General features: G+C 33.0%; 1 protein-coding gene across 1 annotated transcript; it reads left to right on the top strand.

Annotated features, from left to right (window-relative positions):
* Positions 1 to 1,049: 1,049 nt before the first annotated feature.
* LOC106765997 (myb-like protein X) lies at positions 1,050 to 15,797 on the top strand. Its single transcript, XM_022783007.1, has 3 exons — positions 1,050 to 2,063; positions 13,516 to 14,614; positions 14,741 to 15,797. Exons 1-3 carry the CDS (start codon positions 1,986 to 1,988, stop codon positions 15,223 to 15,225), a joined length of 1,662 nt encoding a protein of 553 aa, XP_022638728.1. The 5' UTR covers positions 1,050 to 1,985; the 3' UTR covers positions 15,226 to 15,797.
* Positions 15,798 to 26,019: the final 10,222 nt, after the last annotated feature.

Raw genomic sequence — 26,019 nt, 5'->3', positions numbered from 1 at the left:
AAAATTAATTATATATGCACGACTATACAGTCACGCAAATTGAGTTTCAGAATTATTATAAATTTTTTTCTTGAACGGGGATAAAAGAAAACAGAGAAACAGAAAAAAATACTAGATAGAAATTGAAAAGAAAAATCAAATATATAAATAAAAATTTGCAAAAATTGAATAAATTATAATTTAATTTAACATAAATATTTTACAATTAACTTATACCCTTATAATTTATCTTTTGAATATTACTTTTTAATATTATAATATTATATTATAGCAATCTGATTTATTTTTCAATATATAACAAATGATAATGTTATTTTCAAAAAAAAAAAATAAGCACCAAAATTATATTTCTGTTAGAATTATTCACTATAAGGTTAGAGAATTATAAGTAATATAAGAAAGTAATAAGTACTATTGTATTTTTCATTTTTCTTGCACAGTTCAAAAATACACAATTTAAATCTGATATACAGTCTACAGTATATTAAATATTTTTTGACCAATAAATTTTTTTCTAAATCTATAATTATAAAATGAAATTATTCACAATTATTTTTTAAATAATGTTTTATATAATTTTATTCGGTAATCATTTTTAATTCAAATAATTATTTGTAATAAAAAAATTTCATAATAAAAATTATTTAATTTTATAAAAATTATTTTACACTTTATTAATATTTTTTATTTTAATGACTAAAAAGTATTTTATAATTTAATAAATTTTTATTATAGTAAAAAAAGTAAAAACATGTATATGTTTAATACCGAAATTATTGTTCAAACTTATTAAAATGAATTATATGTAATTATTATTTAATTTCATTGTATACTTAAAATAACATAATTATCCTGGTTTAAAAAATATTTATTATCTTAATTAATATAGTTTTTTAATTTTGAATTAATAATAAAGATTAAAAATTAGTATACATCATTGTAGAGTATAAATTTTTAAATAAAAAATAAAAATAAATTTCATATTTGAGTGTTATGACTAGTATTAGAAAAATAAAAAATAAAAAGAAATAACAAATATCACTAGTGAATAAGGAATAAATATGGAATACAACTAAAGGAGAGAAACATAGAATCGAAGTCGAGCACAGAAACACAAACAAATACAACCCATAAATCAGAGAACAAGAAGGAAAGAACCCTTTGGTAAACAAGGAGAACCCAGAATCTAACAAGTTTTTCACTTAGACTCTCCTTTGTCAATTTCAGTTTTTTTGGCTGTTAACACTTTGAATCGGAGTTTCTTCCTTCTTGATCCATACCCATCATTTCAAAGTGTTTGATTCTCTGTATTTCCTCTCATTCCTCTGATTTTGTTTTCAAATCAATACAAGTTTTTGGGATTTGGATTAGGTTTTATTCGGTGAAGTAGTTTCTTGGGTATGTGGGTTTATTTTTTAGGGTTTCATTGGATCGTAACTGGGGCTCTAAACTTCTCGAGTGATTAGGGTTTTCATTGAGACGGATTGAAAGACGACTGACTTCACGGGTTGCTTGAAATGGACAGGGACTTTCATCTCGGTGGGAGTTCATATTGCACAGTTCAGCATTTGCATTTGGCGACTCTTTGAGAAACATTTGTATTTGGGAACAGACTACTAAAGATGTTAACAATGGTTTTTTGAGCATTGCCTATTATTAGTAATTGTGAATGAGTGATCACGTACAAAGTTATCTGTTCTTCATTTTTGGTGTTTTCTGTTGTCTTTGGTGGTATGGTGGCTCACAAGAGTAGAGTATTGAATTTCAGACCATTTGTTTGGTTTCAAGCAATTGAAGCAAATATTTAGCTGGTTTGGTGGCTTTAAGTGAATGTATTGCTGAAGGTTCATGACGGAATTTTAAAACTTGAAATGAATGTGGTGACATGGTGCATGGGCATAGTTGCTGGTTTGTTCCCTTCCTGGAACAGTGTTACTGGATTCTAACAGTCTCACACCTAGAATTTTACATTAGGCTTTTATGCAATGTCGCGCTGTTTTCCATTTCCACCACCAGGATATATAAAGAAGGCTAGAACAGATGGAGTGGATTTGTTAAAAAAGGTAAATATAATTTAACATTCATTAATTAAATTGCATATGCTTTGCTTGACGAGTAAAGGTCCATCTCAGATAAAGTCACAGACTTCACCCATTTCATATTGTTGTCATTCTTCTAATTCATATCTTTGACAATTTTATATATTTGTATATACTAAGTCGTAAAGCTTTCGTTTGAGGTTAGGAATGTTGAGGCTTTGGATATTTTTGCTTGATTTGTTGAATGAAACATTACTGTTATTTGACCCTTTACGTATTGAAGCAGAAGAAATAGTATTGGTAGAGATTCTTCATATATATTTGTCTTTTGAAGATTCCTCTAATGTACTTTGTAATACTTACTGATTTTTTGAAACCAACATCTTTGAATATCATTTCTTGTTGGCATTAATGACCTTGAAAATATTATATTTTCTGATTTTTTATTGTCCTTTTATGTTCTGTGATTTTAATTGATTTAATAATCATTCATGAACCCTTTATTGAATGGTGACAGATTATTTGTCATAAGTCTATAACCGAAAATTTTGTTTTGTAATCACATCATATTGGTGAAATTGCGCTACATTTTTTTCCTCAAACATCTAAAAGTGGCCAAGTTTACTTTGTGGTGAAGCCAAGAGGTTGCTACAATAATGTGATCAAGGTTGGAGTGGTGTACTGTTCTTGCATATATTCTTCTAGTTACATCAATTTATGTGACCCTTGAGTTCATGCTTTGTTTACCCTGATTACATTAAAAAATATTTAAATTTAGGGAAAACTGTGATTTCCTTGTGAAATCATCATACTTGTTATGGATGACAGTAACTTCAGCTTGATTTTTATGTTAGAAAGGAATGGTGGTTAATGTTTTTGTCAAGTATCTACTTTGAATTCTCAATTTGACTGACACTGATCCTGATCAATTTTCTCCCTTATTTTAAATGTTAACATATCATTCTTCTTGTTAGGTGTTGACTTGCAAAATTGTTAGTCTAGTTTTCCTTTTTGATTGGTATGGTGTTTGTTTGACCATTTCATGAGATGATTGATTATTCAGCTTGTTTATAAATTAGCATTCGGGATTGTAGTTATTTTCAGTGAAGAAGCTAGTACTTGCAAGTTTCTTCTTCTGTACTCTTTTTGCATTGCTGGTTTCATGAAGTGTTGCTCTAGAAAAACAGTGGGTGCCCTATGATTGTGTATGTGAGCCCCCTTCCCCTTGTATGCCATGCTTTTCTTCTGAGAAAATTGGCATCCCCTGAGTTCTGCAGTGACTCTGGGCCTTGGTATGGGCAATGACTCTGCATCTTTGGCCCATGTTTTAACTTCTGTCCCCCTTCCCTCATGCCTTTGTTTTCCTTGCTGGACTGGACTTCCACCTACCCAATGTTATCGGGTTATCTGGTGAGGTGATGGGTAGTAGCCTTAATTCTCTTTTTATTTGTTTTTTTTTTTTCTGAGACCCTTTGTTTCTACTTTTTATTGGATTTGGTTGGTAGTAGCGTCTCTCATAGGTAGTTGAGCTTTCCCATAAGCAGGGATTTGAAAATTTTGAGGTAAAAGAGAAAATAGTAAAGAACAACCATTTTTTGAGGATGATGTTTGAGTATGGAAGCTGAAGCTTTGTATTGGATGATTAATTTGAGGGAGTAATTTATGCAGGGAACTTACTTTTCTGGATCAAGACTGTTTTTACCTTGTACTTTTGATTGATAGTTGTTTTAGGTATGATTAATCTTATAAGGTATTGTACGATAGGTATGATTCTTTATATTGTAATTTTTTCGTGTATTTCCAGGTTTTCACAGTTGCACTTGACTTTTAGTTTCAATTGTCATAGCTACACTTAAAGTAGCTACAGGGATTGTTAGGAGTGGGATAGTTTATGAAAGTAGGAAGGAAAAGAAGGCCCAAGGCCCAATTGTCTGAGGGGTGAGGCAGTGAGAAATAGCGGGTAGTATGGTATATATAGAATAAAATAATATACTGTGAGGGACAGAGAATATCATATACTTTGTATAGGCAGGTTTCAACACCTGTGGAGAGGGGTTAAGCCCTCGTCTTACACGTGTTCTTTCTTTATTTCCATTAAATAATATACCCATACCTTTTTATAGCTATTTTGTTGCATGTATGAGTTTGTTAGGATTTATTACTGAGATTCTTAACAAGTGGTCCAACCTGCCTGATTCGGGTGGCGAGTGATCGGAGTATGGAGGGAAAAAATGAAGGGTGCCTGAAAGCGGTGGAGAACCAGCTTGAAGCTATGGGAATTACTGTAGATGGGTTGAAGGCTGAAATGGCGGCGATGAGACAAGATTCAACTGCCATTCGCAAAGACCTTCAAGAGGTCATGCGCATTTTAGGAGGTCGCAATCGCGACCACAAGGGAGCATCGGACGGGAGCCAATCGTCTGTGAATGGTGACCGGAGAGGGAGACGAGAGGATGAGAATGTAGGGTCCCGCGATGTGGAACGAACTGAGGGACAATTTAATTGGAGCAAGAAGGTGGAGCTTCCCGTATTTGAGGGAGTGGATCTCCTGAACTGGATCAACCGAGCAGAGCGTTTCTTTGAGCTACAGGGAGTGACAGAGGAAGAGAAGGTCAGAATCGCATATATCATCATGGAAGGGAGTGTCGGCTACTGGTATCGGTTTTGGCGGGAAAAAGCGACAAACCGCACCTAGGAAGGGCTGAAATGCGCAATGATCGGAAGATTTGGGGAAAGGAACAGGGGTTCAATTTTTGAGAGGCTCATGACGAACCGTCAAACTGGAACCGTCGAGGAGTATGTTCGAGATTTCGAGATTCTGGTAGGACAAACGAGTGGAGTGACTGACGCACAACTTCTAGGCTATTTCCTGGGAGGCTTACAGGAGGACGTGAGGAGTCGAGTGCGACCGCATGATCCCAAGAACTAATGACGGCGATGCGAATCGCGAGAGATGTGGAGGTCCTACGGTAGGAGGAGCTAAGATTTAGGGTGGAGGTACGAATAGACAAAAAGAGTTGGAGGGACGAACGTCGGGGACGATAACCCGAGCGGAACCAATGCGCACTCAGGAGGGACGGCCGACCGGCACGGAGAGCGTAGGTGTTGGGGGAAGAGAAGGAAACTCAGGACAGACTGTGGGGAGGGGTGCGAGTTCAATAGGGAACAACACTGTGAACAGAGGCGTGCAAAACCTTCCATATCACGAATATCTCAAGAGACGAGAAGAAGGACGCTGTTTCAGGTGTGGAGGGCAGTTTGGCCCTGGTCACCGTTGTCCGGAACGCAGCTTGAGGGTGCTGATTTTGGGTGAGGACGAGGAGGAAGACCCTAGGAAAAACGAGGCAGAGGTGGAGCACAAGCGGCTAGAATTATCCTTTCTCTCGGCAGGAGGATTAACTCAACCAAGAACCATGAAACTTCAAGGGAGTTTAGGGGATAGGGTGGTGTTGATAATGGTTGACAGTGGTGCTAGCCACAACTTTATATCCAAAGCGTTGGTTGAGGAGCTTCAACTGGAGGTGAATAAAGGCCATACTCATTCTGTTTGTTTGGGGGATGGTTAGGAGAAACAAACCCAAGGTTGTTGCAGAGGGGTAATGTTACAAATGGGAGGAGTCAAGATTACAGAGTGGTGTCATGTCTTTGAATTAGGGGGTGTCGACCTGATTCTGGGAGTGGATTGGCTAGCTAAGTTGGGGGAGGTAGTGATGAGTTGGGGTAAGTTGACCATGTCATTCAAACAAGGAGGAAGAGAAGTGATAATCAAAGGGGACCCGACCTTGGCATGGGAAGTAATAGCACATGAGGCCCTGCTAAAGAGTCCTAACACAGAGACAATGACAAAGGTATTGGTTGATGATCAAGTTAATGTGATTGGAAAGGATGATCATCCGTTTGATGAAAAAGGGCGGTTGAATCGGTGTAGAGGGGCCGAAGTTAGTTTTTTAATCTGCCCATTTTGGTTTTTGGCTCAACTCGCCTTTAACTTGCCATTGAAGTACAATACCGTCACATCAAACACAATCTTAAGCAATGCATCCAGGCTCTTTACCTTCTTGGTTTCCCTAACATTCTCGGTTGCCCTCATGCTTAATATTACCAAGATGGAAAGTTTTACTTTGCATACTTGGAAACAACTTAGTCTGGTAATCGATAAAGGACTGTTGGATAATAATGCTAAGTGATTACTGGTGGGCCCAGGCTGTTCTTCTCACATCTACCACAGTAGCTACAGCTGGTCTTACTATTCAGGTCCCATTGGCTGCCATCGTGGACACCTGGAGTGGTCATGCTCCTGATCTTATGGATTACCTTGGAGCTATATCTGTCATGATTGGCTTTACTGGAATCGATATTCCTGCTGACACAGCCAGAGTTCATCCCATAGTCCACGGGTCACAACTGGAGCTGAAAATTGGAACGAAGAGTGTAGAGAGGGAGCTACCAGCTGATCTGCATATGGCCGGATTGACTTGTTGGCCTATACGTGTTTGGAATAGAAGGCAACAGCAGCTTGAAGAGGAATTCAACCTTGGGGACAAGGTTGATCTTCAGGATGGGGGTAATGTTAGGAGTGGGATAGTTTATGAAAGTAGGAAGGAAAAGAAGGCCCAAGGCCCAATTGTCTGAGGGGTGAGGCAGTGAGAAATAGCGGGTAGTATGGGTATATATAGAATAAAATAATATACTGTGAGGGACAGAGAATATCATATACTTTGTATAGGCAGGTTTCAACACCTGTGGAGAGGGGTTAGGCCCTCGTCTTACACGTGTTCTTTCTTTATTTCCAATAAATAATATACCCATACCTTTTTACAGCTATTCTGTTGCGTGTGTGAGTTTGTTAGGATTTATTACTGAGATTCCTAACAGGGATCAGTATCATTTGCTTCTAAGTCTTAGTTATTGTGTGGTCGTTACAACTGGTCATGTCAACCTGTAATACCTACCCTGGGAACAACAGGATCAGTTGCTGTTGCTCCTAAGCCTTTAAGTTATTTCATGATAGGAACTGACTTGAACTACATAATTTGAATTGGATATTGCAACTTATAGTTTAGGTGGAGTTCCATATGTACACAAGTTTTCAATTTGGTGTACCTGTAGAAAACTGTTTTAGGTTGTTTTTCTTTTAAAATAATTTTAGATACTGAATAGGGATTTATATTCCTTGAATGAATATTGACTTTAGATTATTTGTGCTGTAGACAAGTTAAATTTAGAATAATACTTTTCTTTAGTTACTGCAAATTAACTGAGAATTATTTTCATAAATCCTTCCATTTGTTATTGAAACCTCAAATGACCTCCCTGCCGTAGAGGAAGGTTGTGAAATGATAGACCAACTAGTTTACAGAAGATACAAGACCAGTTCTTGTATTTTCTTTGTAAGGAACAATACAGTTCTACCAATATGGGAAGAACCTTAAATTAAAATGTACAATAACTCAGGTCTTCTGAGAGGACCCAACTCTCCTAAACTCCCTTTTCCTTCAAAACAACAAAAGACTCCCCTCCAACAACATACCCGTCGACTATATATAATTGTCCTGTTTAGAACCTATTACAACCACCAGAGGTTATAACTATCTTCTATTGTTTATTTCTCCTAGTATATACTTTACCACTAAACCTATCAATACCCTGCCCTTGAAGATTCACCTTGTCCTCAAGGTGAAAGTCTGGAAATTTTGTGTTGATAGCATCTGCAGATTCCAAGCTATTCTCCATCCCAGGAACTTGTTGCCATCTGAGTAAGACTTCCAATTCACTAGCTGCATTTTTGCATGTATCTAGCAACTTTTCTGGAACAACTTCCAGCATATATTCTTCAGACAACATTGGTGGTAAAGGTTGAGTTGATGCGACAATACTCATTGCTGGTTTGAATAATGAAACATGGAAGATAGGGTGAATGCGGTAGTGTTCTGGTAGGAGTAGTTTATAAGCAACTTTACCAATTCGTTCCACCACTTTATAAGGTCCATAATATTGTGGACTTAATTTTTCATTTGGTTTCCTTGCTAAAGATTTGAACCTGTGTGGTTGAATCTTTAAGAAAACCAATCTCCTTCATTATAAACAACATCCCTTCTATTTTTGTTGGCCTAAAGCTTATTCTTCTCCTGTGCTTTACATAAATTATCTTTCAACTCTTTAAGAATCTCATCCCTTGCTTCCTGCATTTGATTAACACTTTCTACCTTGGATGGAATTGTTGTGCCTTTCAAAATGAGAGGCAGATCACATCCATATAAAGCTTTGAGATGGTGTCATTTGAGAAGAGGTGCTGTAGTTGGTGTTGAACAAAAACCCAGCCTAAGGTAGCCAAGTGGGTCACTGTTTAGGGTGAGTGCCCATCATGCACCTTAAATAGGTCTCCAAACAACTATTCACAGCTTTTGTTTGGCCATCCGTTTGTGGGTGATAAGTCGTGCTGTACTTCAATTTAGTCCCTGCTTGTTTATAGATCTCCCTCCAAAACTAGCTGAGAAAAAACTTTTTTCAGTTTGAAACAATGGATTAAGGAAATCCATGCAGTCTAACAACTTCATTCACAAAAAGCTGAGCCACATCCATTGCTGAATAAAGGTGAGATAATGCAAAAAAAAAATGAGCATACTTGGTGAATCTATCTACCACAACAAAGATGGTGTCTTTTCCCCTTGCTTTTGGTAATCCTCCAATAAAATCCATGGAAATGTCTGACCATACTTGAGTCAGAATAGGCAGTGGTTACAATAACTCTGCAGGGTCAAAGTCTCTGATTTAAGTTTTGGATAGGTTTCACATTGCATTAAAAAGGCTTTGATGTCCTTCCTCATGTCCTCCCAGTACAGAACCCCAACATTCTTTTAAAAGTACGAAAATATCCACTATGTCCACCCAATAGATGTAGCTCCTTAATAATAACAGGAATCCTGGAAGAACTTTTAGACAACACCAACTTACCATGATAGTATAGTCTCCTTTTCGAATCTCATAATGAGTGTGAGCATTAGGATCCAACAAGAGATCTGCCATGAGACCACTTAGTTTCATATCTTTCCTCACCACTTCCTCCCAATCATCCCATTCTTGGGATTGCAAAATAGAAATGCTATTGAAGTTTGCATGTTAGGAGAGGACATCTGCTATTGTATTCTCTCTTCCAGGGTGATATCTAATTTCAAAGTCAAATCCAATTAGTTTAGAAGCCGATCTAAACTGTTCTTTAGTCAAAAACTTTTGCTCTGTCACAAATTTTAGGCTTTTCTAATATATTATAATAACAAAGTGATTACCCATTAGATAATGCTTCCATTTATACAGTGCTTGTACAACAACCATCAACTCCCTTTCATAAACCGATTTGTTTTGGGCATAAAATGATTTGTGTTGGGCATAGTCTAACAAAGCCCGACTCTAAAAGGCTAGAGGCCTACCTTCTTGCAGTAGGACTGCCCCCAAACCTTTGCTGGAACCATATGCTTCAACCACAAAAGGCTTAGAAAAATCTGGAATGGCTAAGGTTGGTAAATATGATACAACAACCTTTAATATTTCAAAAGCCATTTTAGCCTCCTCACTCCACCAAAATCCATCTTTCTTCAACAATTGGGTCAAAGGTTTAGCTATTTTTCCATAATCCTGCACAAATCTCCTTTAGTATCCAGTGAGATCCAAAAATCCACGTAAAGTAGTAGAATCTTTTGGGGTTGGCCAATTCCGCATTGCTTCTACCTTCTTAGGGTCAGCAGACACCCCTGCATCTGAAATCCCATGCCCCAAGTACTCATTGTTAAATTGGCAAAAGCTACACTTCTTTTTGTTGACCTTCATTTGATGATCCTTCAGCAATTGTAAAACTTGTGACAAATTCTAAAGATGCTCGTATAGGGAAGGGCTCTATATCAATATGTCATCCAAAACCACCAATGCCCCCTTCCTTCATTCTAATCTAGTGGTAACCAAATTTAAGGTCCAGTTTAGAAAATATGGTTGTTCCAGCTAACTCGACTAATAGCTCCTCAATCATTGGAATTGGAAATTTATTTGGCATATCCATGCAAAACCTCTACTCTCCATCCTTCCTCACTGGGATTATAGGGCTAGAATATGGGCTGATGTTTGGACGAATAATTCCAGCCTTTAACTGATCAGTTTCTTATTTTAATTCTTTTGTTGGTGGGAGTATTTGTAAGGCCTCAGATTAGGAATTGAAGCCCCTTCTAACATGTGGATGGCGTGATCTTGCTACCCTTTTGGAGGTAGCCCTTTTAAACTTAGAAAAACCTCCTTGTAAGAATTTAACAATGGAACCACTCAGAGCGGTGGTACTCCAGCAGTCCCTCCTATTGTATCTCCGCAAAGTATTTCCACCAAGTAGCCCGTATCACTTTGTTGCTAGTTGGTAATCAACTTCTTGAAGGAAGTGGCAGTGGTAGACAAGGCAGGATCACTGACCACTTTGACTTGATTTCCATTTCAACCTATAGTAAGTCTTAATTTGCTAAAATCTGTCTTCACCTCACCCAAACTCGCCAACCACTCTAACCCCAAAACCACATAAGCTCTTCCAATTTCAAAGATGAAGAATTCTTGACGAATCTTCAAGCCTTGAATCTCCAACACCAAATCTGAGCATTTCCCTTGAAATTTCTATTTCCTTCCATCCCCCACCTCTTCCGTATACTTGGGAGTGTCTACATATGTCAGCCCACATCTTTCCAACAAAATCTTTGGAGAGAAAATTATTGGAAGCCCTGCAGTCTATCATCACAATAACTTGTTCCTCACTAATGCATCTCCAAACCTTCCATGATTTCTTGATGGTCATACCAGCCAAAGGTAAACATAGATAGCTGCATTGTTTTCCCATCTTTCGCCTTAATCTCAATATCCGTGTTCCTCTTCTTCTGTGACCAGAAGCATATGAAATTGTTTGTTGCAACAAATGTGATTAGGGTTATACTTCTCAACACATCTAAAACATAACGCTTTCTTGATTTTGTCCTACATTTCTTCATCAGTCAACCATCCAAAGGTTGATCCTCGATTTTGCTGTGAACCTTGGTTTCTCCCCACTGAATTGATTATTCTTCGTACATCTTTTCCTTTTATCGTAGAAGCCATTTGAGAATTTCCCTCTTGCAAAACTCCTAGTCATCCAATTGAATTTGGATGTTGTCACAACCTTATTTTTTTTACTGAACCCTTTCCTTTGTATAAAACTTTAATTTTATCTTCAACCATTTGGGCTGTCATCATCAGGTCAGCCAAATTGGAAGTTTATACAGCTTGACTTCAGCCTTGCTCTCATCTTTTAACCCATTCAAGAATATCCCAATGACATAATAGTGATCCATTCCTTTTAACAATCCTGCATATTGCTCAAATTATTCAACATAATCTTCTACATCTCCTGTCTGCTTTATCACCAACAAAACATCGAAAGGATTTCTCAACATATTTGGCTGGAAACGTTGCACCACTGCTATCTTGAAAGATTCTCATGTGGTATATGGATTGCAAGATTTCCACCATTGGAACCAGTTTAAAGCTTTTCCATCCAAAGTCACCATCATCCTTTCATTCTTTCCACGTCAGATACTTCTTGCAAATGGAAATATCTGTCCAATCTATTAGTCCAGCCAAAAGCATCTTCCCCTAAGCAGATTGGAATAGTTTCCACCACCTTGAACCTTCATTTGCTTTCCCATCTTGATATTTTTCAACTGTCTTTTGGGCCGAAGAGTCATTATTATTAGACCTAGCTATTTAATTGCAGATGATCTTTTCCACCACTCCTGATAATCCACTAATCAAATTCTCCATTCTTTGAAAATGTTCCATTTGCTCATTTTCCACTTTTAGCCTATCACGTCTATCTTGAATCATGCGTTCCAAAATTTTGAATTTGGACTCCATTCTGGTGTTAACCATACGTGATCACACAGCTACCACAGGGTCAAGAAGGAAGCTCTAAATACCAATTGTTAAACCAATTAGTTTACAGAAGATACAAGACCAGTTTTTATATTTTCTTTAATAGGGAATAATACAGTTCTACCAAATGCATTCCAAAATTTCGAATTTGGACTCCATTATGGTGTTAACCATATGCGATCACACAGTTACCACAGGGTCAAGAAGGAAGCTCTAATAACCGATTGTTAAACCAATTAGTTTACAGAAGATACTAGACCAGTTCTTATATATGCTTTATTAGGAATAATGCAGTTCTACCAACATGTAAGAACCTTACAATCAACAATGTACAATAACCCAGGTCTTCCAAGAGGACCCAACTCTCCTAAACTCTCTTTTCCTTAAAAACAAAAGGCCCCCTCCAACAGCATACCCCTCGACTATATAATAGTCTTGTTTAGAACCTGTTAGAATCACCAGAGGTTGTAACTACCTCCTATTGTTTATTTCTCCTAGTATATACTTTACCACTAAACCTATCGTGAAAGAAAGGTGAGGAAAATCCAGGTAAGATATTGTGCACAGTTTTTCAAGCTGGTTGTACATCTTGGGGACCTTTATGGATTTTTGATATAGAATTGTGGTTTAGGTGTCATTATTTGTACAAACATCTTCCTAAACGCTTCAAATATTTAGAGAATTACAAGTTTCTCTTGCTTTACACAGATCAAACCTACTAGGCTTTGTTCCCATTTTGATTAGAGGGCCTTTTCAATATCCATTTAGTGTTGATTTAAAGTTTCAGTGATAAAATTGATTTTTTGAGATCTCACATCGATTAGAGATATTGGTAAAGAAAAACATTTGTGGAGATGAATGTTTAACCTGAGAAGAATAAGAAGGAAAGCGACAATATTAGGGTTGTCTTTTCTCAAGGGTGCATATGCCTCCTTCATTTGTTAGACTTTGAATATAGGTTGCTTCTCGAGACTTAGAGGATGAACAAGCAATTATCCTTGATAGCATTTAAGTTTTCTGGTGGTTCATCTATGGGATATAACTAGACATGTATATATTTATTTTCCAGAGTTTCTTGTCTGCAATTATAATAAGACCTGTCAGTTGCACTTATCTGTTCTTTTTATTTTAATATAAGGCATGGATTACAGGACATCCGTTAAAAGTGTCATAACATATCTTGTAATATCTGCCGATAGCCAACAGAGAAATAAAATATATATTAGAAAGATCAGCATTTGCATCTAATCATTGAAACTGCCTAATAAGGCATCACAATGATCTCCTAAAATCTTGAACATATAGTTGATAGACATTGTGTATTTTATGGACATTGTTCCTGTTGTTATTCTCATGGTTTCTTCCTAGGATGTATATGCTTGTCAACAGGCAGGAACCATTTATTTTCTTTTGCATGTTTTGCTTTTGATATATTCTCCTTTCTCTGCTCTTGCATGCAAAGGTTTTGAAAATGTTGTGAAGCCATTGTTGTCATTTCCTTATTTAATTATTGTTTTAATATCTCTTCTCACCATATTACTTGCAGGAGAAGCAGAAAGAGAGAAAACATAAGAAAGATAAGAAGGACAAAGAGAAGAGGGAAAGTAAGGAGAGGAGAGAGAAAGAAGGAAGAGATGGAAAGCATAAGGAAAAGAGGGACAAAAAGGAAAAACGTAGAGAGAAAAAGAAAGATAAGAATAAGGATAAGAACAAAGATAGAGATAAAAGTAAAATCAGTTCTACAGATGACAAAGGTATTCCAAGACAATCTGAGGTTGTCAATGCTGGTAATCTCCATCAAGAGGAAATTAAGCACGATGATAAGAAGGGTATCTTGTTTGAGAACAGACTCACCAAACAGTATTCTGGTAACAATGGGGAGAAGGCAACAGAAAAAAATGCTCTGGCTGCAAACACGGAATCAAAGTTCCTCCTGGAGTTGGACCGGAGGATTAGGAATGATGACGGAGGAGCTACCAATCAATTGGTTGATAACTTTACTAATGCAAACCATGGAAGAAATGAGGCAACTGATAGGTTGGTGGCCAAAGGAGGTGGGACCAGGCTTGATGGTAGTGAAAAACTCAAGGATAAAGGCCTTGATGTTAAGAAGATTGATGGAAGAGGAGTACAAGCTGAGGTCCGACCTATTGGAAATTCACCAGCTCAGAATTATGCTGGAAACGTTCATCCTAGAGTTGATGGAATACCCAAACTTCTTGGGAAATATTTTGAAAAGAATTTGGAAGCAACAGTTGAAGGTAAGGAAAAGGTTAAGGAAAAGAAAGATGAAGGTAGAGAAAAGACAGAAGAGGAAAAGATTAAGGAAAAGAAAGATGAAGGAAAGGAAAAGGTTAAGAAAAAAAAAGATGATAAAAGAAGAGATAAAAGGAAAGATAAAGAGAAGGAGAAGAAAGGGCATGGGAAAAACAAAGATAGGGATAAAGAGAAGAAAAATGAGGAGAAAGACAAGGAGTCTAGTGAACTTAAAACAACAGAGCAAAATAAATTAAAAGAAAGCAACAAAATTGGACTTAAAGATTCAAATTGTTTCTCACAGCTTTCTAGAAACAACCACGACGATCCTGTTGGTGGGGAAAATCTCAAAAAACGAAAAGACATTGAGTCAAATGGAGTTCCACGTGGTGAGTGTTACTTATGATTAGTCTTGTTCGCATTTCTACCCAGTGATCCTGTTGTGTTTAAGTTTGTACATAATATTTTTCGGTTGACTCACATGTTATATATACATTTTTTTAAATTTCTTACAGTTAATGACAGTTTGCCCAATAAGTTTCCAAAATTGTCTTCCTCTCAACCATTCACTAAAAATGGAAGGCCATTGGAACCCTGGCAAATTTCCGTACCAAATGCTTCGGATAGACCACAAGTGGCCACCGGTGTTAAGGTAGAAAACAAAGAAGGCATGAAAAATGAGAATTTTGAAACTCAGTCATTTTCAGCTTCTTCAAACAAGACTCGCACTGATATTGGGCCAGTTGATTTTGTAACTGAAGCTTCTGCAAAGCCATCCCATCCAGACTCCAAGTACCTAAGCCAGGTATATTCCGTACCTAAGGTGGATCATTGGTCTGATTTTGATGATCAAGAATGGCTATTTGACAGCAATGTTTCACCCGAAAGAAAATCTGTGGTGCAATCTTCAGAGGTTGGGGATACACCACAGGTATGGGCCGAAGCTCTGCGCATAGAGTCAGCAGATGTTTTTGCTCTTCCATATGTCATTCCATACTGATTGATTATTTAATTGTCACAATAATTACATGTGCAACCCTCCAATGACTGTCGGAGCAGGAGGAACTGGGGCATGGGCTGAAGATACCAAATTTCTTCATTCATTCTTTTGTTACTTGCATACAGGCAGCAAGTATTGAGTGACTGATTGATTGCTTTGATCTTAAACTGCTTGGATGGTAACTAGCGCTTGACTGATTTGTCTTGATTTTTGACTGATTGGAGGATGAGAAAATCTGTTGCAAGTTGTTTCATGTTCAGTGCATTGCTGCAAACATCGTTGGAAGCGCAGTTCCTATCTTGTGCATCTTAGTAATTTATTTAGCCGACAGTGAGACTTTGTATAGGTTGTGGAGAGAGAGGAGGGATGGGTACAAGGTTGTGCAACTTGTTATTCTATTTGTGCTGAGCTGCTCTTTCTAATCCAGTATCAGAATATTTAAGTGAAACTAGATGTCATCTTTTCAACTCCACCACAATTTTGATTTGTAACATAGAACTCTTATTTACGAATATATGTATGATAGAGAAGGGAAAATTTCTAAACAAAGGACATTGCAACTAGTTGTACCATTTGTTTATGTTTTAGTTCTTAGATTTACAGCATTTTCTTTAAAGGAGGATCTATTCAGTTGGGGGTATGATCTTTATATCTTTGATTAATTAAGCTACATTTCGCGAAAAAGTAAAAATAAACTCTCAAAAAATTAAAATAGTCGTTTTCTCTGACCTATATGCTACGTACTTGCCACTGAGTCTGTGTAAAATAATATTTATTGGTGTAAAATATACAAATAAACTAATTGAAAATGGATGGGAAAATGTAGGTTCAAGTATAAGGAAATCAAAATAGTAAACTGTATTCTAGTTTTCGAAAAGTACATCTATGAATTCTGTTATGTGTAGTACAGAAAGCATAACAAAGAATTAGAGTATATTGTTTTGATATAAACAAAATCGCACGTTATACTTCACCTTGTTATCTAACACTCCAAATTTATGGTATTATTGTTTTACTACAAGACCATTAGATAAGAATCAATTTTAGATACTAAAATAATAAGTCTCCGACTAACTTATACATTATTTTGTAAAAAAAAAATTATTAGTATCTAGTATTATTGTAAATAAAAAATATAATTAGTTTGTAACTTGAAATTCAAATTGATATTTAAAATTAGTTACTAATGTATTTTTACACTAATGAAAAAACATTTTATAACAACTTTTATATCGATTATAATTCACCTTGTATCAAAAAGTGAAACAATAATATAACCATAAATAATCTAAGATTTTTTATACATATTCTAACTTCAACTGGTATAGAAAGTTTTCAAAGTGAAAAAATGATAATAAAATAAACACTTTCTATACTGATTAGACTCATAACCAATATAAAAAGTGATGCAATGACTTTTTTGTAATATTGAAAAAGTTTTTCTATATCGATTAGTACTATAACCAATATAAAATATTTAATGTTCTTCTTCCTAGCCTTTTCACGTCTCGGTTTCACTTTTCAGCCTTTTACTTCACCTCCCATTGTCACTACTCACATACCGACTAGTTTCACTTTCCATCATTAAGGTTTCGCCGTCACTCTTGTCATCGCTGCTCGCATTGTTGAAAGTTCTGTCATTGTTTGCATTCATCATAGTTAGTCGCTCGCATTGCTAATGGCTTGTCGTTGGTTGTGCTTTAGTTGTCATTGGTGGTGCATTCCAAGTAAGCTTCGTGTTGATTTTTTTCATTGCTTGTGTCTTTTTCAAATTTTGGGTGGTTCTGTAATATTGGTATCTCTGTAATATTTGTTAATCTTAACTATTCTTGAAATATATTTTATTTTACAATTTGTATGGTTTGAAGGCTAGTTTGATTTGAGAGTGAGTGTCAAAACTAAGGAGGAGACTATAATCCGAGGATGTCACCGATTAAAACCAACACTAGCATGATAAATCCATTTGGAGTGTCACAGAAAATGAATGACATAACTCACAAAATAATCAGAATGATATTAAAAGGGTGGAAAAAAGAGTTTAGTAGAATATTCCATCATCTTAGAAAAAAATACTGAAGTGAAACATTTGGTTCATTTTTCCCAAGTCTCCTATTTGTTTATGTGAAACTTAAGCTTGCCAATATGACAAAACTATTTAAACTAAACCAAATCATTTCCCGATGTTATTTTTGAAATTGATAAACTAGTGAAAAACCAATTGATAAAAACTAAGCATAACTTATATATAGTTTATAAGTTCTTAAATTGGATTTCGAAATCTAATGAATTTCGAAATTTGATAACTTCTTAAACTAAATTTCAAAATTTGATGAATTTTTTAAATAGGATTTTGAAATTCATGCAAAATATAATAAAATTAAATAAACACTTTAAAAGAAATAAATATAAAATTTCAAACTGAACTTAACCAATAAAAACACTTATATGTAAAAGATTAACGAGATGAAATGAAGAAGAGAAGGAAAACCAACTAAAGAATAAAGTTGATGAAACCAAAAACAAATATAAAGCCCAGATATACGAGAAAAAGAAGAAAACACATGTGATTTGAAAGTGTACGTCTTCCATTAATATAGAAAGCACAATAAATATATTTTAGTAAACAATAATTATTGCTTACCTAATTTCTTTTTTATTTAATATGTATTTTTCTAAAAATTATTTAATATATATTTTTCTGAAAATTATTCTTTTGTCGTTACATTAAAATTCAGAAGAAAACTGAGGTACAAGAAAAAAAAGTCCCTACTATACAAATGAAGGTCCAAATTAGAGGCACAATTAAGTCTATTATTTACACATAGAAAAAGAGTTAACCTATACACATTTTCTATTTATAATTATACTTTTACAAATCCAAGAAAACATTCTCTTTTTGGGCCTTGCCAATAACCTATGTTGAGTAAAGAATGTTTCATCCTACACTTCCAAGTTTTTCTTTCCGCACTTCAAATTTTCAAAAATGTCTTATTCAATGAGATGATTATTTGTTAATTTTATATTTATTTAAAAATTCTATGCTAAACATTGATTACACCCCATTTCACCCATAAGCAAACATGTATCCCATTTCCCATCTATTAAAAAACTCTAAATCTTGTATTAGTTATTTAATTATTTTATTTATTTATAATTATTTTAAATTATAATTTAATTAGAATATTTTTAAACATTAAAAAAGTTATGAATTTATTAAATTTAATAAAAATATTTTAGAAAAATAAAATTTTAAAGATATATATCTAATATAAAAATATGATATTATCGGATATTGATATTCGATAAACAAAAAATGATATGCAGATCCGATATTGTTTTATAAAAATTTAATTATTTATATTAGTTTATAATTATATTTAAATTTATATATATTTTTATAAATTTATAATTTAATTAGATAATTTTTAATTGTTAAAAAATAATTTTTATGAAGTTTTTAAATTTAAAATAAATATTTTTAAAAAAATATGCATCGGATGTGAAAGTCCGATAATGGCATAATCGGATGTCAGTATCCGATAGCCTCTTTTGTACATATTTTATTTTTTTTACATTATGCTTTATTAATATTTTTTAACAATGGGATTTTTTTTATTAAAGAAAATAAATAAAAAACAGTTAACTTAATTTTTATAATATTAAATTTTGTAAACAATGTATTTTAAATATTTTAATATTATTCTTTTGGTGTTTTTGTAAAATTGATTACATTATTAATAAATTTATAAATGTATAACTTATTGAAATCAATACCATTAGAAATGAAAATGGAGAAACAGTATGGCTGGACAAAGAAAATGAGAATTAGTGTTGTGTGCTACGAAAACCCATTGCAATCTCTAAAAGAAGAGCTTTTTGGGTGTGAAAGGAAAAAAAGCAACGCAAACTGAATCAGTGTTGTGTGCTACGAACAAAGGAAAGGAAGAGAGAAGAGGAAAACAAAAGGAAGCGAGAATAGAGAATGGAAATGAGATATGAGATAATAAGTACCCTGTCAAAACTGTTTTTAAGAGAAGAATTTTTAACCAAAATATTTCATTTTTTAAAATAATTAAAGGTTTTTAATTAAGAGATAATATGGATATTTCGTGAAAAATTGAAGGTGCAAGATGAATAACTTGGAGGAATAGAATGAAACACCTTAAATAAATGGATAAAGATACTTAGACAACATTTTTTGACAACATTTGAACATCATCATATGTGTCATTGTGTGATTGGTTCATTGTAGTGTCATTGTGTCATTTGGACCAATCACACAATGACACGTATGATTAATGTTCAAATGTTGTCAAAAAATGTTGTTTATGTATCATTACCCTAAATAAATTTCTAGCAAGCCTTGTGTATCAAGAACATATAGACCATGATTATAGATTCATAACCAACAATTCTTAATCAAAAAGAATTTCAAGAACAAAACATAATTAATTATGATTTCAGATTTGTTATTCTACTAAAATAGACCAATGAACATTGAATTAAAATTGAAAAGTAAAGAAAGTATTGTGATGAACTAATGAATTATATATTGAAGAAATGAAGTAAAAGGTGAAAATAGAGCTGGAAACATAAGCTACAATTAAGAAATGCGAAAAACAACGTCAAAACTGGAAATTATGAAAAGAAGTGCTAAACTAAAATGTAATAGGTGCAAAATGTGAATAAACTAAAAACAATCGGTAGAATTGCATTGAAATTGTAAATTCAAATTTAAAATAGTAAATAACGTGTAAATCAAGATTGTAAAAGCAATACTGAAATGTAAATTGTTGGAATTAAAAGAATCAAAGCTAGACACTAAAAAAGAAATGAATTGAAAAACTAAGAAAAGAGACTATGAACAGTGCATATCAGAAAACCTAGAGAAGAGTCATAAAACTAAAGAAAACTAAAAAAACTGTAAGAACTAGAAACTACTTTTATAAAAGTAAAGTCTATTTTATTCTATCTTAATGTATTGTATTGTCCTATATTTGTAATGTTTGAGCTCAAGAGTTAATTATGGGCCTTAAATAAATTAAATTGGGTCTACAAAGAGACTGTTTCTTTCTACATTTCTTTCTACATTTATTTCTCCACTTCCACATCCTCTTTTTAAATTTTAAATATTTTCTTGTATTTTAAAAATTTTACACTTTCCTTTTTTCTTTAAAGGAATTTAAAATTTATTAAAGAAAAAATCTTTTAACAGATTTCGAAATTTGTTAAAAGATTTTTCAAAATTTTAATGAATTTTAAAATTCGTTAAATTTTTCGAGAAATTCTTTAAAATTCGTTAAATAACTTTTTTTTAATCGATTTCAAAATTTATTGAAAGATTTTTTTCTTCAACAGATTTTAAAATTTATTAAAAGGTTTTTGAAAAGTTTAAACAGATTTCAAAATCCATTAAAAAAGATTATTTTTGGAATGTGAAATACATCTTCCGTGTATTTTTTAAATTAACAATAAAAGTTATAATGAAAAACAAGCTACAAAATAAAATATCTTTAGGAGAGAAAAATACAACATTTAGACCATATTTAAATCTATTAAAATTACAAATCTCTTTCAAAATCAAAGATTTAAGAACAAAAAATAATACTTAAGAGATACAATTGGTTTATAAAAATAGGTGTTAGAAGTGGACTTTAAGCATAACTCAATCTCATAAAACCGATTTGTAAGGTGAGAATTGCACCCTCTTATATACACTGAATTGGTCTTATCTCTACTCGATGTGAGACTTCTAACACACTCCAATGACTAGGATAGACTCTTATAATGTGATCCCATGTTAGAAGTGGACTTTAAGCCTAACTCAACCTCATAAAATCGACTTATAAGATGAGATGTACACCCACTTATATACACTGAATTGATATTATCTCTAGTCGACGTGAGACTTCCAACAATAGAAGCAAACTAAAAGTTATTAGTATGATCTTTTACCTCTGTTTTTTTTTTTTACTTTTTCATGTTATTTTCATTTACATTAACATAGAGGAATAGACATTTGATGAACATTAAAAAAATCTAAGTATTAATGTCAAACATAATTAGTTTTATCAAAGGAAAATAACATTAACTAATTTCTTGATAAATACAAAATCGTGGTTAATACATCAATAATTAGATTATACAATCCAAAAATTATCAAAAAAATTTCAAAAACACAAATCAATCTTCCTTTTCTTGTTTTCACATATATTATTTGTTCCATAAAACATTCGAAAATCTCAATTTTCAAACTCAATACGTTAATGCTTGAGATACAAACACCATATTTAATCTGTACTCCTTCGCATAATACTTCAAACACATTAAATGACTCACTTAATGGCCAAAAAAGAGTCCATGTATATTTAAAATATTCATCAACTATAACCACGGTATATTTTTTATATCCACAGGTAGAAGAGGGATCTAAAGGTAGAAACACAATTTTTATATTCAAAAATAACTTTTTAACTTCTGAGTACTTTATTATATATTTAAGCTTAAATATTAATTTAATTCTTATATTCCTTGAGTTTTTTAAATTTAATTCTAATATTTTTTTAATTTGGTCATAATATTAATTAATTTCGTTTAAATTTTTTTATTTTTGTTAATGCTATTTAAATAATTAATAGACAGTGAGCAATGTCGGTTATATATCAATTGGTTTTTTTTATTTTCTTTTATTTTTAATTTTTTTTTAATTTCTTTTTAAAATTTAAAATTTAAAATTTTTATTTTAATTTCAAAAATTTCACATGTCAATACAATTTCGTGCCAAAAGTTGGGATCAGAATATATTTATTGATCAATGTTTTATATTTCATTCGGTTCCTATTTGTTATTTTTGTTTAATTTAATTCTAATTTTTTTAAATGAAACAATTTTTTTCTTTTGAAATCAAATTTGATTTTTATATTGTAAGGACTGAGAAATTATAAGAAAGTGGAGAAGACAAGTGTACGTAGTTGATTGGATTGTTTAGTTTTGGTAATGATATATAAATGAAATTTTCAAATTCACGTCTCACTCTGCATCCATCATCTCACTCTAACATTTTGGGTCCTTCTTTCCTTTTCTTCTCTCTATAATTTCTTCATTTCACTCCATTTATTCCACAATCAAGCAATGTTTGAGTGATTAAGGTGTCAAAAGCTTTCACTTTCACTTTCACTGATTAAATTCAAGTTTGAAGTTAGTAAGTTCATTCTCTCTTCTTAGGAAATTAGTTTTCTGGCACATGTAAGCTAAGCTTTTGGTTGCATGTGTTCATCAGTTTCTTCTTCCTAAATTCTGATCACATTCTTGGTCTTTTGGTTTATCCTTCCTTCTCAATCGGTGAGATATAGGTGTTCTAGGATTTTTGGCGTGTGGTGAGTGAATTCTGCTGTTGATTGAGCTTGCAGTTCGGTCAAAAGGTAAGGGAAGCTAGAAAAATTTAATTACTTGATTTGTGATGTATGAAAGTGTTGTTGGATGATTATGCATGTGTGTAAATTTGAAAGAATTGATGTTCGGTGCTGTTGGTATGAACTATTGAGCATTGTGTTATGATGATTGTGTTTCTGCAGAATTTTGGTTCAGTGGTCGAGTGAATGGTGAGGAAGTGTGATGGTGAAATTAGGGAAATTGTGTTTGGTGGAAGTTTGGTCGTGAAGGGAATCTGGGTGAATTTCTTGGACTTGTTAGAACCCTTAGTTCAATCAAAACTATACTAAAAATAAGAAATCTGAATTTCAGTCCTTGAGTTCATGATTCTACAAAATTTACTCTTAAAATCTGGGATGAAACTCTAAGATGATGTTAGAAAGGTTTAGACGATCTTAGTTAAGCGTAAAGGATGTGTATGATACAAGTTTGGGGAATTAGAAGTTGGTAAGAATGGTTTGAGAATCATTCTTGGACCGTTCGACCTTTTTTGTGTGTTCGGTCTTAATAGAGTTCTACTTCTGTAGAGATTTTCAGTTATTGACCGATCGGTCTTGTACTGGTGCTCGATTTTGTACTAGTGATCGGTCTGGGACTAGTACTCGACCTTGAACTATTACTTGGTTGGTTGTTGTGTTCGGTTTTCCCTTGAGTGTTCGGTCTTAACTATGTTTGGCCTCTTACGAGCCTTACCTGCTAATGACCGTTCGATTATGATTTGATATTAATTCCCGTGTTCCATTCGTTCATGATGTTGTATTGTTCGGTCTCTTAGTAGTGTTCAACCTTGTAATAATAATCGGTCTCTTTGTAGTGATAAGTTTTATGATTAGTACTCGGTATCAACTATTAGTGTTCGATCTAAGTTATATGTGTTGGCCTAAGCTATAGGTGTTCGACCTAAGCCATAATTGTTCGGCCTAACTTAGTACTTGACATTGGGAGTAGTATTCGGTCATGTTGTTGTAATCGATATCTTCCAATAGTCGGTCCTTAGTAGTGTTCGACCATCTCTTTAGCCGTGTCTATTATTGACCATTCGGTCCTGTTCTTAGGGTAGTGAGAAGTCGTTCGATCTCCAAAGTTCATAGGGGTGTTCGTTCTTGTGGGTGTGACTTTCATGGTTGTTTGATAACTTATTAAATCTATTATACGAATTTGATGTGAAGGAGTGAGTGAATGATATTTCAATAAAGTAGTATATTTCAAGTTGGTATGAGAGAGGATTCTTAGGAGGAATATCTCATTGAATGGTTATTGAAGTGGTAATGTACGAATATGGACAGTGAAATTCACGACGTTCATCCTGAAATTCTAATGATTACCAGTTCTCAAATAGAGATGGGTAAGTCATGTCGTGAGAATGTCAGGAGGTCCTAGCCCATAGGGTATATTGGGTGAGGTATAACGGACTAACCTCGGGTGACTGCTGATGGGTTTCCAGTTACTACACCCCCGGGTGCAAGAACGACCTCAAGCTACACATTCATGCAATCTGGATGGTCAAGTCAAGTGTTCGGTCATTACATGATTTTAAGTGTTTGATTGTTATATGCTCATGTACTTGCTTTATGTATATAATTATATATGATTAATTAAATTACTTTAGCTTACCCTTATTTTCTCTCTGGATGGATGTTTGTTAAAGTAGACACTAGATGGCGAGGACCCAATTGTTTAGACTAGGACCATTTGGTCATATGTATATAATTTTGTATGAATCGTTCGGTTAGGTAAATAGTTTTGTAAAAGAATTGAACTCGGTAAAGTTTTAAATTTTATGGTTATTTTGGGATAAGTGTAAGGTTAACTTTATTTTGAGTAATTGTCCTATAGTATTATTATATATAACTCCTTTATATATTTTATGGCTATATTTGTGGGAAACTACATACATTAAATATTATATTGAATATTAAAATTTACATTTTTATTAAATATTTTTAATTTAAGATTATAATTGATTTAAAATTAAAATGAAAATTTAAAAAGTGTTAATCATTGATTTAAAATTTAAAAAGTTAAAAGTCACATATGATTTTTAAATTTTCCAGAGTTTAAAAAGTGGGGAGTAACACCACTTTATGTGATTTTTAACATCCAATTGTTTTAATATAGGTATTAGTCTTATTCTTAAAATTATAGATCTAATTTTAAACTAATTATAACCTTAAACAAAAATTATTTAAGAAAAATGTGAATTTTTATAAAAATATTAATATAAAATTTATACAAAAATTAAATTTAGTGTCTATTTAAAAAGATAAAATTGTTTTATTTTAAAAGAATTAAAACTAAATTAAATAAAAATAACAAAGGAATTCAGTTAAATATAAAATATGAATTATAACCTTCTTATTGACTTTGATACATAATTCGATGATGATTTGACACTTAAACCTTTTTAAAATTAAAAAAATAAAATAAAACATGAACATATTTCCTAATTATTAATCATTTAGAAGATTTAACGTAAATAATCAAATTAAACAAAATTAACAAAAATTAAAACTAAATTAAAAAAAATATTAAGACTAAATTGAATAAATTTATCAAAAATAAAGACAAATTGATATTTAAATCTACTATATGTAATCATAACTATGTGAAGTTTTTAAAGAAAGCGTTTATTAATAACAAACATGAAAAAAATATATATTTTAAAAATAAAATATACATTCTCATTTTATTGTTTTGGTCTCTCTAATTTTTTTCCTACTATTTTAGTCTAAAATTATTATTTTTTAAAATTTTTTGTTAGTGTGATTAATCAAACTAATAAAAAAATAGAAATCTAACATTAAAATAGCAAAATAGAAAATTTAACAACTAGAGGCGGAGGAAGACTCAAAATTTATTTCAAAGAAGAAACCGACAAACGTGTATATTTTTTTAATGTAAAAGTAAATGTATATTTCATATACTTTATAATTTATCTTACAAAAACATTTAAGAACCAACTTAACATTGAATAACGTTATTTAATAATGAATTTGACATTAAATTGTAATGTTTGGGAACCATTTGTCTTTAGTTACTAAATCAGAATTTTTAATTTTTAGAAATTAAATTTCAACCAATTTACAACGAAAATGGTAAAATCTATCAAATAAATGAGAAATGCACTTCCTTCGACACGTTAATTACACTTGTACATACATACATACATGCGGTGTGATTGGAAATGTAGTTTTGCTCATCATTCCAATGTTGCCCTTGTTGTTTGTTCTGGTATCGATGTTTGGTTTTTTTTTTTTTTTTTTCAATTATTTTTCCTCCTCGCGTGTAACTTCCGAACGCAAAAATAGCCACTAGGAATAGAAGGAGAAGAAGAAGGAAGAGAGTGAGAAAAAAAAAAAAAAA

Source organism: Vigna radiata, chromosome 7 (genome assembly GCF_000741045.1).
Source record: "Vigna radiata var. radiata cultivar VC1973A chromosome 7, Vradiata_ver6, whole genome shotgun sequence".
NCBI classification, from domain to species: domain Eukaryota; kingdom Viridiplantae; phylum Streptophyta; class Magnoliopsida; order Fabales; family Fabaceae; genus Vigna; species Vigna radiata.
Note: the sequence above shows the minus strand (reverse complement) of the source record. Positions and strands in the feature narration are given on the sequence as shown.